The sequence below is a fragment of the Suncus etruscus genome, chromosome 3 (assembly GCF_024139225.1).
Source record: "Suncus etruscus isolate mSunEtr1 chromosome 3, mSunEtr1.pri.cur, whole genome shotgun sequence".
NCBI classification, from domain to species: domain Eukaryota; kingdom Metazoa; phylum Chordata; class Mammalia; order Eulipotyphla; family Soricidae; genus Suncus; species Suncus etruscus.
In genome coordinates, this window is record NC_064850.1 from 48,959,573 (window position 1) to 48,975,576 (window position 16,004).

A 16,004-nucleotide genomic window follows, 5' to 3' on the forward strand; every position below is an offset into this window, starting at 1 on the left:
CTGTGGCAGAGATTCACCCACTCTTACCCGACTAGGACCCCAAACATGGAGCTGAGAACTGTGCCTAGGAATGGATCCCAAACAAGCAAGCATTTGATGAAAGAAGACTCAGACTGTGGCTCTCACAGGTTCTGCCTTCTTGTGAGCATTTCACATGGATCTTTGGGTTGATTCTGGCAAGCAAGAAAAGGCAAATCTGTCCTTTCTTAGAGTCCAAGGTGCTGATCAGACACACCTTTTCTCATCCCAACAGCCTGCCTTTAGGAATGAGTGTGCTCCCATGCTTGTTTGGGAACCTTGACCATTCATGGAAAAGAATGGGAGCTGTAAAAGAGCCCCACAAAATAGTGAGTGTGCCTATCTTCAACAGTTGATCCCTCTCTTTGGACTTTCTCACTCAGAATGGACCAGCCTTCAGTGAGCTCAATGCACAGGGCCCTTATCTTCTAACCAGACTTGGCAAGTTCACACGTTGAGGAGGTATCCCTTCCCTTTAATGCCTTTGAGAAAGTTCCACTGTTGGTCTCACTCACTACTAGTCTTCTTCTGCTTACCCAACTACTTGAAGCACTGCCAGATGAATGTGGATCTCAGAGAGGAAAATAGCATCTTTTGAAAGATTGCCCTTAAAGAAAACATGTCTTTCAAGTTTCCAATATCTGTGAAGAGTGAAACATGATAAGACTCTAAAGTGTACAATTTGTAAAGAACTGCTGATGTAATAGACTATTTACAGTAGATTTCCTTTCACCCTGGAAACCTTGTTCATTATTGATCCTTGTACATATACTCAATGTAATATATTTATAATTATTTTAGGGACCAGAGTGATGGCACAGTGGTAGGGCATTTGCCATGCATGTGACTAACCCAGTATTGACCGCGGTTCAATCCCCCAGTATCCATATAGTCCCCCAAGCCAGGAGCGATTTCTGAGTGCACAGCCAGGAGTAACCCCTGAGTGTCACAGGGTGTGGCCCAAAATCCATATATATATATATATATATATATTTATTTATACTTATAAGATGCTATTAAATTATTGTGTTATAAGTACCTATTGTAGTTATTTTAGAATATTTAACATGAAATTAGTGTTTCCAATTATTTTAAATAGATACCCTTAACTCACTTTACCGAAACATCAAACTGTAAATGCAGTGAATATAAATAATAAAAAGAATAACAAGAACTTCCAGTTAAATATTACTTAATTCAACCAGTTTACAAAATGACCATAATTGTATTTACTTGTTGCTTTATAGCTCTGGATATAGTATAAATAATAAGAGGATAATATCTATAGCACTTAGAGATTAACATTAAGAATGTAGCCCGGGCTCGGAGAGATAGTACAGCGGTGTTTGCCTTGCAAGCAGCCGATCCAGGACCAAAGGTGGTTGGTTCGAATCCCGGTGTCCCATATGGTCCCCTGTGCCTGCCAGGAGCTATTTCTGAGCAGACATCCAGAAGTAACCCCTGAGCAACGCCGGATGTGGCCCAAAAAAAAAAAAAAAAGAATGTAGCCCAACTTGAAAAATTAATTAGCCATCTTCAGTTTTGTGTATAAAAGATAAAAAAAAATTCAAGAAAAGTTGTATGATGGCTTCAATTTAAAAAATTTAAATTAAATTAAATTTTAAAAAAATGAGTGAATCTGTTGATATATAGGGATACATATCAGTTTCCTGAATATTTGTAATCATGTTCCAATTTATAATATTTTGAAGTATTTATATTTAGGATAATGACTCCAAGATTATCTAGAGTTAAATAGGTAAAGTAATGCAGAAGCAGAGATACCACAGGCCTCTTATACTAAACCTGATGTTTTAGAATGCAAAATGAAGAAGACAGAATCTTATTCACAGAGAAGAGTCCCCAAATGTCAGCTAAAAAATTAGGGGAGCTGAATAAGCCAAGCCTCCTGTCCCTCCTTGCACAAGAATTTCTTCTTTCCTCCTGTTCTGTATCATTGAGACATAATCAAATAAATGTACAGAGAAAGGTACTTTAAAAGTCAGAAACAGTGGGAAAACAACAAAGAGTAGACATTGCATGTGGAGTAATTATCCAGAATCTTCTGCTAGCCAAAAATATCTCACTGAGATTTCTGCTTACACACTCACAGAGCACACATTTCATATGTAAATATATGTGTGTATCACCTAGAATGAAACTTGGACATTGCTATATTGTTTTTACACTTTGTCTTTGGAAATTTAATAACTTCACTTTACTGTGCTCACTGAATAATCTTCTGAAATGTTGAGCAACTTAATAAATAAATGTATAATTTTGAATAACTTTAGTTTTTTTGCTGGGTTCTCATTTTTAGTGCCTCATACTTTTAGTTCTCTGTCAACTAATTTGTTTAACTTATCCTTTTAATTTTAAGTAAGAAGACATTATATTTTCCCCTTTTCTTGAGATGCTGTTAAGTTTACTGTGATTTGAGCAATAGAAGTAAAACCGATGGAGGAAAATTCTTTATTTTTATGAGCAGATGGTTTTTCATATATCAAGACTTTGCCATTAGTTTTAGTGCTTAAAATAAACATTATTTATAAGACCGCTTACATTTTGATATTACTTAATGAGGAATATGCATCATTGATTTGACTAGCTTAAGAGGTCATTGAAAATTTGCCTGTTAACAAGCTGTGATATGCTGAGCACACAATGACTTTGTTTAAAATTATCTTTTCAGAGCTGATCAATGACAATAACTATTTTATTCCAATCACTTCTGAAAGTTGCTAATTACTTTGAAGGACATGAATACTTTTTGAAAATTATTACCTGCTCTTGAAATGAAGAAGAAATGCTACTGAAAGTCACTTGGCCTCTTCAAAAATAAGTTTTAAAGAAGAGAAAAAGAAAACTTTAGTCACTTGGTAGTGGAGGGATCAACAGGAAATTTAATCAAAACCCTAAAGGTCATTTGATTTTAATGAAATTAAATAGGAATTGAATCTCAGATGTCCTGTATCTTACTATACAAATGAGTTTTTAATTAAACTAAAAAAATTTTTTAATGAAAATTCTTTTTTTAAGTTACAGGACAGACACAGCCTCTTTTGCCTTCTACAAGTTATCCCTGAGCTGTTTTAGTTCAAAGAGGTTTGAAGTAAGACAGGGCTGGGTGTGTGTCCTTACTCTGCCATTTCCTCTTTTACTATTTTAGGACTTTGATCAAGTCACTTAACCCCAGTTCATCATTTTTAACAAGGAGAGAAAACTCTCCTCACAAGGTCATTATGAAAATTATAGCTGTAGATTACCTCCTTATTCACAGAGCTCTATAAATTCCAGATACTTCACTGGGTAATAGCATCTTCACTCAAAGACCTGATTCCTTCTAGTTCTTTCTACTCACTCACCTCCAAGACAACCATTAGAGATCTATCAATTTTACTTTAATAAATGTGTTTTTATTTGTTACCTTCATACCACTTAATGTTAATATCCTTAAATACCCAATAGATAATGCAAGTATTTGTCTTGAAATTTAAATCTGCCTTGAGGTAGACATCTGTGGTTGTTGTTATTGTGTGTTTTTGTTTTTTTTTTGTTGTTGTTTTTTTAAGAAATTTGAGAAGTTCCTCAGGGCCTGGCCATGTGTGGACTCTGGGTGATGTTGATGCTAAGAGATTTGGAGTGATAAAGAGTCCATGTTTCTTTTAGTGAGTAAATAGAAACTCCACTTCCTCAGGGCACACATTTTTTTAAGTTCTTTTTTGGGGTTTTTTGTATGTATTTGCACTCCTCAAAAGGAGGTACACTCACTGTTTGGTGCGACCCTACACATAAATGATGTCTTTCCTTCTCAAGCTTGTAGTGTGCATCTTTTATGACCTTTGTCACCTTAAATCTTACTTCATTTCACATTTACTGTGTTTGTGTGGTGGTGCTTGGTACTCTAGGCATATCCTAATCATTTCTTCAGGCTTCTGGCTTCTTCTCTTCCATGGCTGATGATGGATTTTTATGTCAGCTCCTTTTTCACAAGTGTTCTTATCTTTAACACTTTATATGAAGATTCACTAAAAGTCTCAGAATGTTGAACCTAACTAGCTAGCTGTATCACCATAGACAGATTTTTTAACCTAAGTATCAATTTTCTCTACTGTCAAATGAAGCTAATAACAATAATAATCTCTACCCTAGAGTGATGCTCTAATGGCTAAATTAGATAAAACAGAGAATTCCACTCTTTATTTCCAGGTATGATATAGATGCATACTTAGTTCAGTTAAATAGGCTCTTTTCTCAGCGGAGTGCTCAGTATCAGTTCCTCCACCTTTGTCAGTCATAACTTGATTATGTTTCAAAGTTTAGATTCTAGACTGAGTAAATAAATTTAGAAAAATTGTTTTTGTTGAAAAATTAATCTCCAAAATACAATTATTTTTAACCTTATTCCCTTAGCTTGCTGTTTAATTTTCCTTTCATAAATTTTATCTTTGGTTTAACCATCTGTAAAACTGCTTTGCATCTCCAATTATTCAGAAGGACAACTGAAACAGTCCCTTAAAACTGTCAAATTAAAGATTTCAGACAAATTATTTTTGTTTTTGTTTTTGTTTTTGGGTCACACCGGTGACGCTCAGGGGTTACTCCTGTCTATGCGCTCAGAAGTCGTTCCTGGCTTCGGGGACCATATGGGACGCGGGGGGATCGAACCGCGGGTCCCTCCAAGGCTAGTGCAGGCAAGGCAGGCACCTTACCTTTAGTGCCACTGCCCGGCCCCCAGACAAATTATTTTTTAAATAATCACATTTAAAATTAGAAAAACAAAGCATCAGAGTTCAGGCAAACATTTTTTTTCTTTTCCTTATTATACCATCAAGTTATAAAAAATTCAAAAGTATCTGTTAGTCAAAAGCATGACAGGTTTTTGTATCAAATGCCAATGTAAAATTTCTATACTAACTACCTTTTATAGAGGCATTAAATGTTATGATGAGGATACAAAATTACTTTTTTCCCTTAATTTTTAAAATTGACATTGTGTCTTATAATAATTATTATAATAATTACCACAATTCCTTGATCCACTCATCAGATCTTAGACACTTGTGTTCATTTTATATCTTGGCTATTATGAAGACCACTACAATGAAAATAGGATCAGATACATTTTGGAAGTATCAGTTGGGTTTTGCGAATTGATACCAAGAAGTGTCATTGCCTCTATCATATGTAAACTCAACTGTTACTTTTTTGAGGATTTCATACTGAACACAGAATTTTTATTGAATATTTTGGTACACTGAATTTTAAAAGTTCATATCAAAATAACCAATTTTAAGAGACCAGATACAATCTTCAAACCAGTTGACTATAAAAGTTAAAGAACGATTTGGTCAGGAATAAACATGGTTGAAATTGGTAAAGCAGACTTCTAATCTTTCAATACTTAATTTCATATTATTTTTGCAAAATAATTGTTTTAAAGTATAATAACCCATTAAAATTTACTTTATAATATTTTGTTAGAGATATGTGTCTCAAACCTATATGGCAACTCTGTATAGCCCTCCTTTACTGGAAAAACCTGAACTTAATTTGATATGTATTTGTTAGTTATCATTACCTTGGCTTTGAGGAAATGTTCCTGTTTTGACCAAAAAGGTTCCTTGGCCTATTTTATCTTTTTATTGATTTCAATAGATTCAGAGACGATGGCGAGGCTACAGGATCCGGAAGTACTGCTTTAATTATTATTATTTGAAGGAGTACCTGAGAGCTGTTTCAGAGACCAATGAAGCAATAAGGTAAGAGTAATGATCATGTTAACTACAGGGCATTTATCAGCTCCATTAGTGCTGATCAGTTCCCTACTGAAGAAATATTTTATAAATCTATTAGTAGCTATATGTATGTGCTTAAAATTGTTATTATTGTTATATTTGGAAATACTTAGACAATCACTGGCCATGGTAGACCTACCTACCTGAGTCCTGTATAAAATCATTCAGGTTCAATAAAATGATCTCATGCTACGATGGATTTGTGTGTGGGGCGAGAGTTTGGGCCACTCCCGGTGATGCTCAGGGGTTACTTCTGGCTATGTACTCAGAAATATCTCCTGGCTTGGGGGACCATATGGGACACCAGGGGATCGAACCATGGTTTGTCCTAGGCTAGTGTGGACGAGGCAGACGCCTTATCCCTTGAGCCACTACTTCAGCCCCTGATGGATTTTCTTGTAAAATGAGGCCATAAGTATTATACAAGCCTTTTGGGAAAGATGTTCAGCAGCAAAATGTTGATTCTCAAAGAAGAAGAAATTATGGTACTCAATAAAGTAGAGCTGCTTGCCTTTTAATGAGTGCATAGGAATGGATGGAACCATGAGCATCAGCTGTAAAATGATGCCACCTGTAGACTTATACAAAGTAAAGCTATAGTAACACTGGTTAAGGACTCTCTTTCTACCAACTTGAAATGGCAATGAGGAGTGGTGAATACATAGTTGCCCTCAATATCAGTTCAAGTTAGTGACAAATTGGAAAGTGTCATGTCCTCCACCTCAATTTGGTTCATGTGCTAGAAAAATTTAAGAACTCAGGAAAACCGGGCCAGAGAGATAGCATGGACATAAGGTGTTTGCCTTTCATGCAGAAGGTCACTGGTTCGAATCCTGGCATCCCATATGATCTCCCCGAGCCTGCCAGGAGCCATTTCTGAGCGTGGAGCCAAAAGTAACCCCTGAGCGCTGCTGGGTGTGACCCAAAAACAAAACAAAACAAAAAAAAAAAAAAAGAAAAAAAAAGAACTCAGGAAAACAATCTATTAGTTGCATGCTAATGATTAAAGGGATGCATCTCAGGATCGGTCATGTGGAAAAGATACATAGTGCAGAAGAGGAGGCATAAGGGTTAGTGAGATTTCATGTCCTTTTGCTTAATTCCTTTTTAGCATTAACTTGTATTTAGCAACTAGGAAGCACTTTGAGTCTGAATTCAAGGACATTTAGAGAACCTTTCATACTGGGGATGATTGCTGGACTTATTGACAATAATAATTGTTTCGAACTCCCGTCTTTTTTCCCTCCCAGAGGTGAAAGGAGATCTGAAAGTGCCAATTCCTTATAGGCTAAATTTTTCCTGACCTCCAATTCCCATGCCAAGGGAAGCATGCAGAAAAACCTCACTAGCAAGAACTCTAAGAACTAGGTGTCATGAAATAGGAGTGATTAGCAAGTACATAGTTATTGTTGTAAATCTAAGTTTTCTTTCTGGTACTATCTGATAACAAGGTTTCTTCCTGGTACTGATAAAAAGGTTTTTGTTTACTAGGTTATTTCAGTTGTATGGCTTGGGGATTATTGTATTTACAAGCATAAAAGAAAAATAGAGGCTAGAGTATAGTACAGCAGGGAGGTAATTTGCTTTGCACATGGTCAGCCCAGGTTAGATCCCTGACATCCCATGTAGATCCTTGATCTAGCCAAGAAGTGTCTCTGAGCATGGAGCATGGAGGAAGCCCAGAGCACCACTGGGTATGAACCAAAAAAAACAACAAAGTTTTATAAACAATTTTTGGATATAAAATTATTTGTCTTGACCACTTTGAAAAGTATGAATTTTAAACAGTTTTAAGCCTCTTTTTTTGCAAATACTAAAGCTATATTTACTGATTTCCACAAATTTTGTTCATTGACGTTTACAGATATATTACAGTGTTATTTATAAATGCAATTCACTCATTAAGAGCATATGATATACTAGACAGTATTTGCACATTTAGCATATATTGATTCATTTATGCTTCTTAATAGCTTTTTTAAAATAGTAAAAGTAGTTCTGGTACTTTTCCTACTTGACGGCTGAGGTGATTAATGATTAAGTATATGTACTTTATAAAAATGGATAAATGCTATACTTTTTAAATTCTTTTCTTTCAGTTAAAGGATTGTATTTTCGTGACAATAAATATGCCAGTATGATTGTTCATAATAGCTTTTTAAAGACCTTATTGTTGGAGCTTCAAGTTTTCCCTTTAGTTCTTGCTTCATAAGCTTATTAATCTGTTAATTGCTTTTCAGTAATTAAAGCATTTGGATAATTGCTTGTTTATACATGTGATAGAGTCCATATTGCATACATTTTGATCTATAGTGTTTTCATTTTCTATTTTGCATTTATTTCCCCTTTGGAATTCATTTTTCAGTCTTCAGAAGTTGGACTTTTTCTTATAGTAGCTTAAGCAAATTTACTTCTAGGTTTATTACTGTTATAGTAAGAAAATATGTTTGAAACTGATTACTGTAGGAAATTTATTGAGATTTCCATCCAGTGCCTGTAGTATTTTGCTTTAGGTGTTCTCTAAGGGCAGATAAATGGCTTCTGTTTCTTGTCCTTGCTCAGTTTGCACATTTTAATTGAGCAGCTCACAACAGTTATCTTTGTCATCCTAACTATTCTCATGTCTCTCACCTTTTTTGATCTTTTTCCTTTCCTTTCCTATATGTCATGATTTGTTTGTTTATGTAAACTTCTAGGAACCTTTATCAATGTTTGACTCTCAGCCCCCTTTCTGCTCCAGAGATTCAGCTTCTTTGGAAATTGAACATTTCCTACACACTTTGTGTGTGTGTGTGTGTGTGTGTGTGTGTGTGTGTGTGTGTGTGTGTGTGTGTGTGTGTGTGTGTGTGTGTGTGTGTGGTTTTTGGGTCACACCCGGCAGTGCTCAGGGGAAACTCCTGGCTCCATGCTCAGAAATTGCTCCTTGCAGGCACGGGGGACCATATGGGAAGTCGGATTCGAACTGATGACCTGCATGAAAGGCAAATGCCTTACCTCCATGCTATCTCTCCGGCCCATCCTACACATTTTTTAATCTCTATGTCTTTACTCTCCAACTACTCACCCCTTCATTTTCTCAGCCCTGCACTAAATAACCCTTTCGTGGATGTAGTCTTACTGTCCTCACTTGCATGTGCTTTTGAGTGAGTCTCTTCACTATGTTTTCCTTCTGATTTGCCCTTTTACCAGGCAGTGTTAAGAGAGAGATCTCTCAAATCTTTTTTTCTTTGCTTCAAACCCTTGTGAGTTCCCTGTTGTTTTTAGAATGAATTCCCTTCCTCAACAAGTTAGCCCTCCAATTTTGTCTCACTGTTTTTTTTTTTCATTTGGAGGACACTGTCCTTTTAGTCCTAAAGGCATCGTGTTTTCTTAGACCGTCACTCCAAAATTTTGCCCAAATTAGTCCCTCCACCCGATGAGAGATCTTAGTATATATATTCTTGTAAATGTATGAATTTCTTTACTATTAAGTATAGAACATGAAATCATTTATAGGGAAAAAATGAGTAGAATTTATTTTACATGTTTTCCTTGGAATCAGTAGGATACCAGACAACATTGGGCCTAATTTCATTTTATCTGCTTTTTTATTAACATAAATAGTTTGTTCTATACTTAATAGTAAAGAAATTCATACATATACAAGAGTATATTTTCATAAGCAAGAGTGAACCTATCACAAAGATGAATGGAATTGATTAATTTAAGGCTGAGTTTGCACTTGGTAGACATGTTCCTTTGTAAAATCTAGCTGGAATTGCAAAAACTGCCCCAGGTTATGAATAGGGAAATTATATAATGAAATTAAAAATTAGCTAGAGAGTCACAGATTGGTGACATTAATAAAACATTATTAGCTTAGAGTACAGAAAACTGAATTTTTGACAGAATTTAAAGCTAAAAGTCATCTATTCCCCCAATGTCATCGTTGGTTATTAATATCTCCTACACTAGCTCTGTTTTGAATAAACATTTGTCCTTCATCAACATGAAGTAGTTTTTGAGTATGTTGACTGTCCAGCAGGGGTTGGTTAGGTACATTATGGACCTTTCTCTTTTGCTACTCTTCATCTATCACAAGTGTTTTTAAGTGATATATTTGTTTTCTTTTTACTGAAACAGGTTTATTGAGGTACAATTTATTTAACAAGTAATTTATTTTAAGGGTTTAATTCATTTAAAGGATTGTTATCTTATGGTTTTTAACAAGTTTATGCAATGGTCTCCAAGTTTAATTTAAAGCATTTTTATTACCCTATAAAGAAATCCTGTTACCTTTGGCATTTACCCTCTATGCTCAGTCCTAGATAGCACTAGTTTGCTTTCTGTCTCTATACACTTGCTTATTCTGAACACTTCTTGTATGTTGACTTTTACAATGTGTGACTTCACTGGAAGTTTTCAAGGTTTATTAGCATAAGAGAACATAGAGATATTATGGAGGTAGGGCATTTGCCTTGCATGCAGAAGAACGGTGCTTCAAATCTGGGCATCCCGTGTAGTCCCCTGAGCCTGCCAGGAGCAATTTCTGCATGTAGAGCCAGAAGTAACCCCTGAGCGCTGCCGAGTGTGACCCCCCCAAAAACAAACAAACAAATAGAAAAGAGTACATAGTAGTGATTCATTTTCCTTTTTGCTGACTAGTATTTTACTCTAGAGATAAAGCAATACTATTTATTAATTTTTCTTTTGGCCTTCTGGTGCCAACCTTCCTTGGCCTCGTTATCATATTACTGAAGACAAACTGCCTTTTCTCTCGGCATGAAGCACAATTCTTTCTTAAGACAACATTTCATGACTTTTCTTTCTTTGGGTTATGAACTAGTAAGATTTACCCTGATTTGTGGAACCCATATATATTTTTTTCATAATTATTTCTTTGTTTCTTAGGAACAATTGCTATCATACCATGTATGAAAAGAAATTTTCTGTGTTATATTTTCGAGTCTTACTCTCAGACATGATTGGCATATTAGCTGGGTATAACATTCTTTGTTGCAAATAATTTTCCCTTAGAATTTAGAGGGTAGGGGCCTCACAGTTCCTCACAGTTTACTTGGAATTTCTTTTCTTTTCTTTTCTTTTTTCTTTTTTTATTTTGGGCCACACTCGGCAGCGCTCAAGGGTTACTCCTGGCTCTGTCCTCAGGAATCACTCCTGGCTGGCTCTGGGGACCATATGAATGCCAGGAATAAAACCCAGGTCTGTCCTGGGTTGGCCATGTGCAAGGCTACCACTGTGCTATCTCTCTGGCCACCGTAGTTGGAATTTCTATTCACTGTTTTATTCCTCTTTCCTTTCAAAGTCACCCATTGTCTTTCCCTTTTTAATATGTGTTAAGTCCACCAAGAGGTGAATGGCAAGATGAAATCTAATATGGCATGAAACTTGTTAAGGGTGTGTGGAGATACAAAAGAAGCTGAGGACCTTCGGCTTATCAGACAACTGTAACAAACATGAAAGGAAGGTTGGGAGAGACTACAGCACATTTTTAATGAAGATTATATGTTCTCTGTGGTGCCTTGGTCCCATTAGGAGGAAGCATTGCCAGAATGCTTAGCTTTCTTCTTTTTTTTTTTGTTTTCTTTTGATTTGGTTTGGTTTTGGGGCCACCCAGTGATGCTCAAGAGTTACTCCTGCTCTATGCTCAGAAATCGCTCCTGGTTGGGGGACCATATGGGACGCTGGGTGATCGAACTCTGGTCTATCCTAAGTCAGCCGCATGCAAGGCAAATGCCCTACCAATGTGCCAAAGTTCTGGCCCTGTGAATGCTTAGCCTTTCTGTTTGTGAACTTGAAGGAAGGTCTCAAGTATTTGCTTAACTGTATATGTCTATAAAGAGATCTGTGCTTTTGAAGAAATATGGCTATGTGAAGTGACTTCTTTGGAGTTGTTTTACATCTTTGCTGCTTGGTAGAGGAAGCAAACACTGTAGCTCCTGCAGGAGCCAGAGCTTCATCCCCTCAAGCTACCTTTCTATCTGAGTCCTATCCCTTTTAGTTCCTCTAAAGATCACTTCTTTGACCCTTCACCCAGGAATTAAAATGTGGATGTTTTATTATAGTTGTGCTTAAGAAACACTAAAAGGTATGTGGTGAGAACTGAAGAGATAGCACAGCGGTAGGGCATTTGCCTTACACGAATCCCATCCATTATGGATGGTGGTTCAATTTCCTGGCATCCTCTATGGTCCCCCAGGCCTGCCAGGAGCTATTTCTGAGCGCAGAGCCTGGAGTAATCACTGAGCACCACCGGGTGTGACCCCAAAACAAAACAAAACAAAAAGATATATGGTGGAAATAAGCATGTTTAATTGCTTAACAGGGTTAAATTGCTAACTCTGAAATGGTATTTAAAAAACAGCATAACTGAGATAGGGTTTTAGGTTTAAGGATGAGGATGTCCTGAATCACTCTCTTTTCACTATAGTAATTGCATCCATGGACACAGATGAATGAAATGAATGGAAAAGACTCATTCTTGTTAACTTCTAAATGCCCTTTTTTATGATACACATTGACTTAAAGCCTGTTGTCAGCTGAAAATCACCAGAAATGTAAGGTGTATAGAAGTTATAAAGAATGAACCAATAAAAGTAAAGAAAAGCCTGCATCTATCTTCAAACTTTAAATAAGTATCATGACCCACATTTGTAAGAGTCAAAATATTCAAGGCAAAAAATGGGTTTGGATTTGACTAGTAAAACACATTTCCAGTAATTAGAGTTAATCAATAGTAGTCTAGCCTTTTGAAATACAAAATGTTCTAGGGAAAGGATTCATAAGGATTTCTGCATTAGATGACAAGCTAGGTTTTTAATTTCCCTTTATGTCTATGCACATTTGCTTAATATCGTAATAAATAGATGTCAAAGACAAAAAAATCTATATATTTACTTATTGAAGAACTTAAGCACTTTAATTTTCATAAAGGTACTTAGAAAATTTAAATAAGAAAAACCTAATGCATAACACTCATAGTCAAGTGCATGGTATAAAATAATTACTCATGACAGAAATGGATATGATAATACATAAAATCATGGCTTTTATATATGCAAATACATATACTCTAATTTTTTTCTTAATAATAATTTTTACTTTGACCACAGTGGATTACAAAACTTTAATTTTTATAATCCTTAATACAAACATCAAAGTATACCAAGCCTGTCACAATACTTTTTAAAGTATCTCATAGTAATAGATGATATCATTTAAATATATTAGATATTCCTGAAGCATGAAGATTGCTTTTCACTCTTAACATCTAGAAAACTTAATCTGAGGAAGCAAGACCTACACAAATGACTCAATTGATCTTTCAAGATTTGGGAGACAAATGACTAGTGTATTTACCATTCATATAGATATTATTCCAATTTTTAAATTATATGTAATTTTTTAAATTTCAATACTTTTTATTTTGACCAAAGTGGATTACAAATCTTTCACAGTAATATATTAGGTACATAGTAAAATTATATGTAATATTTTTTTATTTTTATTTTTTAATGTTCAAAATAGATCCTTTTATTAAATCACCGTGAAATACACAGTTACAAAGCTGTTCATAATTTAATTTCAGTCATACTATGCCCAGCACTCATCTCTTCACCAAAGCAAAATTTCTGCCACCAATGTACCCAGTTTTTTTTTTCCCCATCTGCCCCCTGCCTTTCTCCCCTGCCTACTTCTTTTTTTTTTTATTTTGATCATAGTGGCTTATATATTGTTGACAATGATATTTTAGGTACATATTTACATAAAATCAGGGGGGATTCCCATCACCAAATTGTCCTCCCTACACCTTCGTTTTTGTCCTACCTCCCATATCCTCTTCCCCCACCCCCAGGGTAGCTAGAATATGTGGTCTCCTCTGTATCTAGCCTACTGCTTAGTAGTCTTGCACCTGTTTGGTCCTGGTGCCTCCCTTGTTTCCCCCTCTAATTGGGGGGGCAGGACTAGCTAGTTCAAGTTACGTGGTTTTGTTTGAAGGAGAGAAAAGTAATAAACTGGGGTAAAAGTCTAATACGCCGAAAATAAGCGGAATTCTTTTAGAGGCTCTCATCATCAGTTTGAGAAATGAAGGAGAGAAAAAAGGTGAAACATTCCACCAGTACAAAAAGAAGTGTCAAATATCCATATGTAATATTTTTTAAATTAATTGCCAGGGTAGCCTAATAGACCTTGGAGAAGCCAAGATCTATTAAAATGCATTATCCATATCTCACAGAGAGAAATGTTTTCTTTGATGCAGGGCACCTACAATTGATACCCAACATCACATATCATCCCCTGAGTACTTCTCTCTGGAATTATATCCTAAACACAAAGCCAAGCATTGCCCTGAGCATCGCCTAGTATTTCCCCAAACCTCAAATAATTAAATAAAAAGATTTAATTTAATGCATTATCTGCTTTGTGATATGTGTGGTGCTCATGTGTGGTACTAATTCTGAACACCTTTAAAAATCCCCCAGACATCTTTGCCATGTGGGCACAGACTGGGCCATGTGCTGGATTCCTTGTTGTTGTTTTTTTTCCTGAAATCCACATATCCATACACTGAACTAGATATATTGACTCTTCTTCTCTGTTCTTTGCTTATTGCTGGTTATGCAAGCACTTATCATTGAACAATGAGAAATTATCATAGAGCTAAAAAATTCACAGTTGCTTTCTTTATGTTGTCTTTACTATTAAACTGTCAGTATTTGCTTCTAATCATGATAGTCACAATGCAGAACTAACAGCTAACAGCTTGCTATTTCAAAATATTTATAGTAATACTTGCATTAGACGCTGTCTTTGTAATCTGCTCATTTGCATTTGTTTTCAAGGATAAAGGAAAAAGGAACTTTAAAGAGATTTTTATGAAAACGTGTCTAGTTCCTAAGAAATTCAAGTCAAAAGATTTGATCGCACTCTCACATCCTTATAAATTAGATTATTCGGGAATCTCAATAGGAGTACAATGATAGTCTTTAAGTAATCTTGCTGTGGCTGGAACTCATACAGACTCAACAAATGCTCTAGTCTAATGACACAACCCAAGAATGTTGAACTGGCTGCATGTTCAGCATCAGGGAGGCACAGTATTACAGATTTTGAGTTCTTGAGGACTGAAGACATTGTTACCTTACTATTTAGGCAGCCCAATTCCAATCGTGCTTTAATTAACAAAGAAATAGGAATGTAAAGAAAATCAGCATGTTCTCGCAGACTAGTAATACATGCAGCCCCTAAAACTTCCAAGTAGTATCCTAGAGTCAAAATCTGTGATTCTTAGTAGGTCATGTGGATTCTTCAGAACATTCCCCAACTTTACTGAAAAATCAAACGTAATATTAAATCAGAGTACACCAATGTAAGCAAGAATGTAAATGAGTATTTCTTGCCTACAGACACTAATTGCATTCTTGATAGTAACTTCCTCTTGAGATACCCAGCACAATAGACAAAAACCTTCTGAATAGTTTGTAAGGCCAACAAATGGAAGACATGTTTTAACTTTCTGGCTCTTGACACTGCATACTGTGTATATTTGACTAGTAGCAATTTGCTATTTAGTCATCAGAAATACTGTAATTCATTATCAAACTGAAAATAATCTGGACAAATCAGATTTTGCGAGCAGTGACAAGATTAGTCAATAGACTATAATCTCAGTAATCACACCTGTTCAGCATCTGTTGTATCTAAGTTGTTTGATATGTTGTCTCTTTCTATCCTTGCAATTGCCTTTCCGGGATGATATCATATTTAAGATTAAACACTGAAATTATGGTTTAAATAGTCTCATGAATCCTAAGTGTGATGAATCTGGAAAGATGAACTTAGTCATTTGACTTTTTTGAATCAAAATATCCCTCCTCTTTTTCATTTGAATATTGAAATTTCAATTAATATCCTCCTCCCAGTTGTGACTCAAGTCTAGCTAGTCACTAAAAGTCTATTCCATGTGCCTTATGAATCTGCTTTGCTACTGGAGCTAGAAAATACAGAACTTATTTTATTAGACTCCCAGGTAGTTAGAGGTGCCATGTGAGGTAGACATGGTCAGTAAAACACAACTAGAGTGTTAAAATGTAGCAGAGCTGAAAATGGAAATTGGACATGTCTATGTCAGGAAAGAAGGTCCTTTGCAAGTGATATGGTCTGGAAACAGAAACCACAGTAGCTATT

At 35.7% G+C, this 16,004-nt stretch overlaps 1 protein-coding gene and 1 long non-coding RNA gene across 2 annotated transcripts in view; one reads left to right on the plus strand and one right to left on the minus strand.

Annotated features, from left to right (window-relative positions):
• LOC126003365 (uncharacterized) overlaps nucleotides 1-16,004 on the minus strand; it is a 1,166,220-nt gene that overhangs the window by 1,147,357 nt on the left and 2,859 nt on the right. The window lies entirely within an intron of this gene.
• SPATA17 (spermatogenesis associated 17) overlaps nucleotides 1-16,004 on the plus strand; it is a 134,183-nt gene that overhangs the window by 30,600 nt on the left and 87,579 nt on the right. Inside the window, exon 5 of the mRNA XM_049769538.1 lies at nucleotides 5,677-5,780. Coding sequence (XP_049625495.1) covers nucleotides 5,677-5,780 — 104 coding nt within the window. The remainder of the gene's footprint in view (nucleotides 1-5,676; nucleotides 5,781-16,004) is intronic.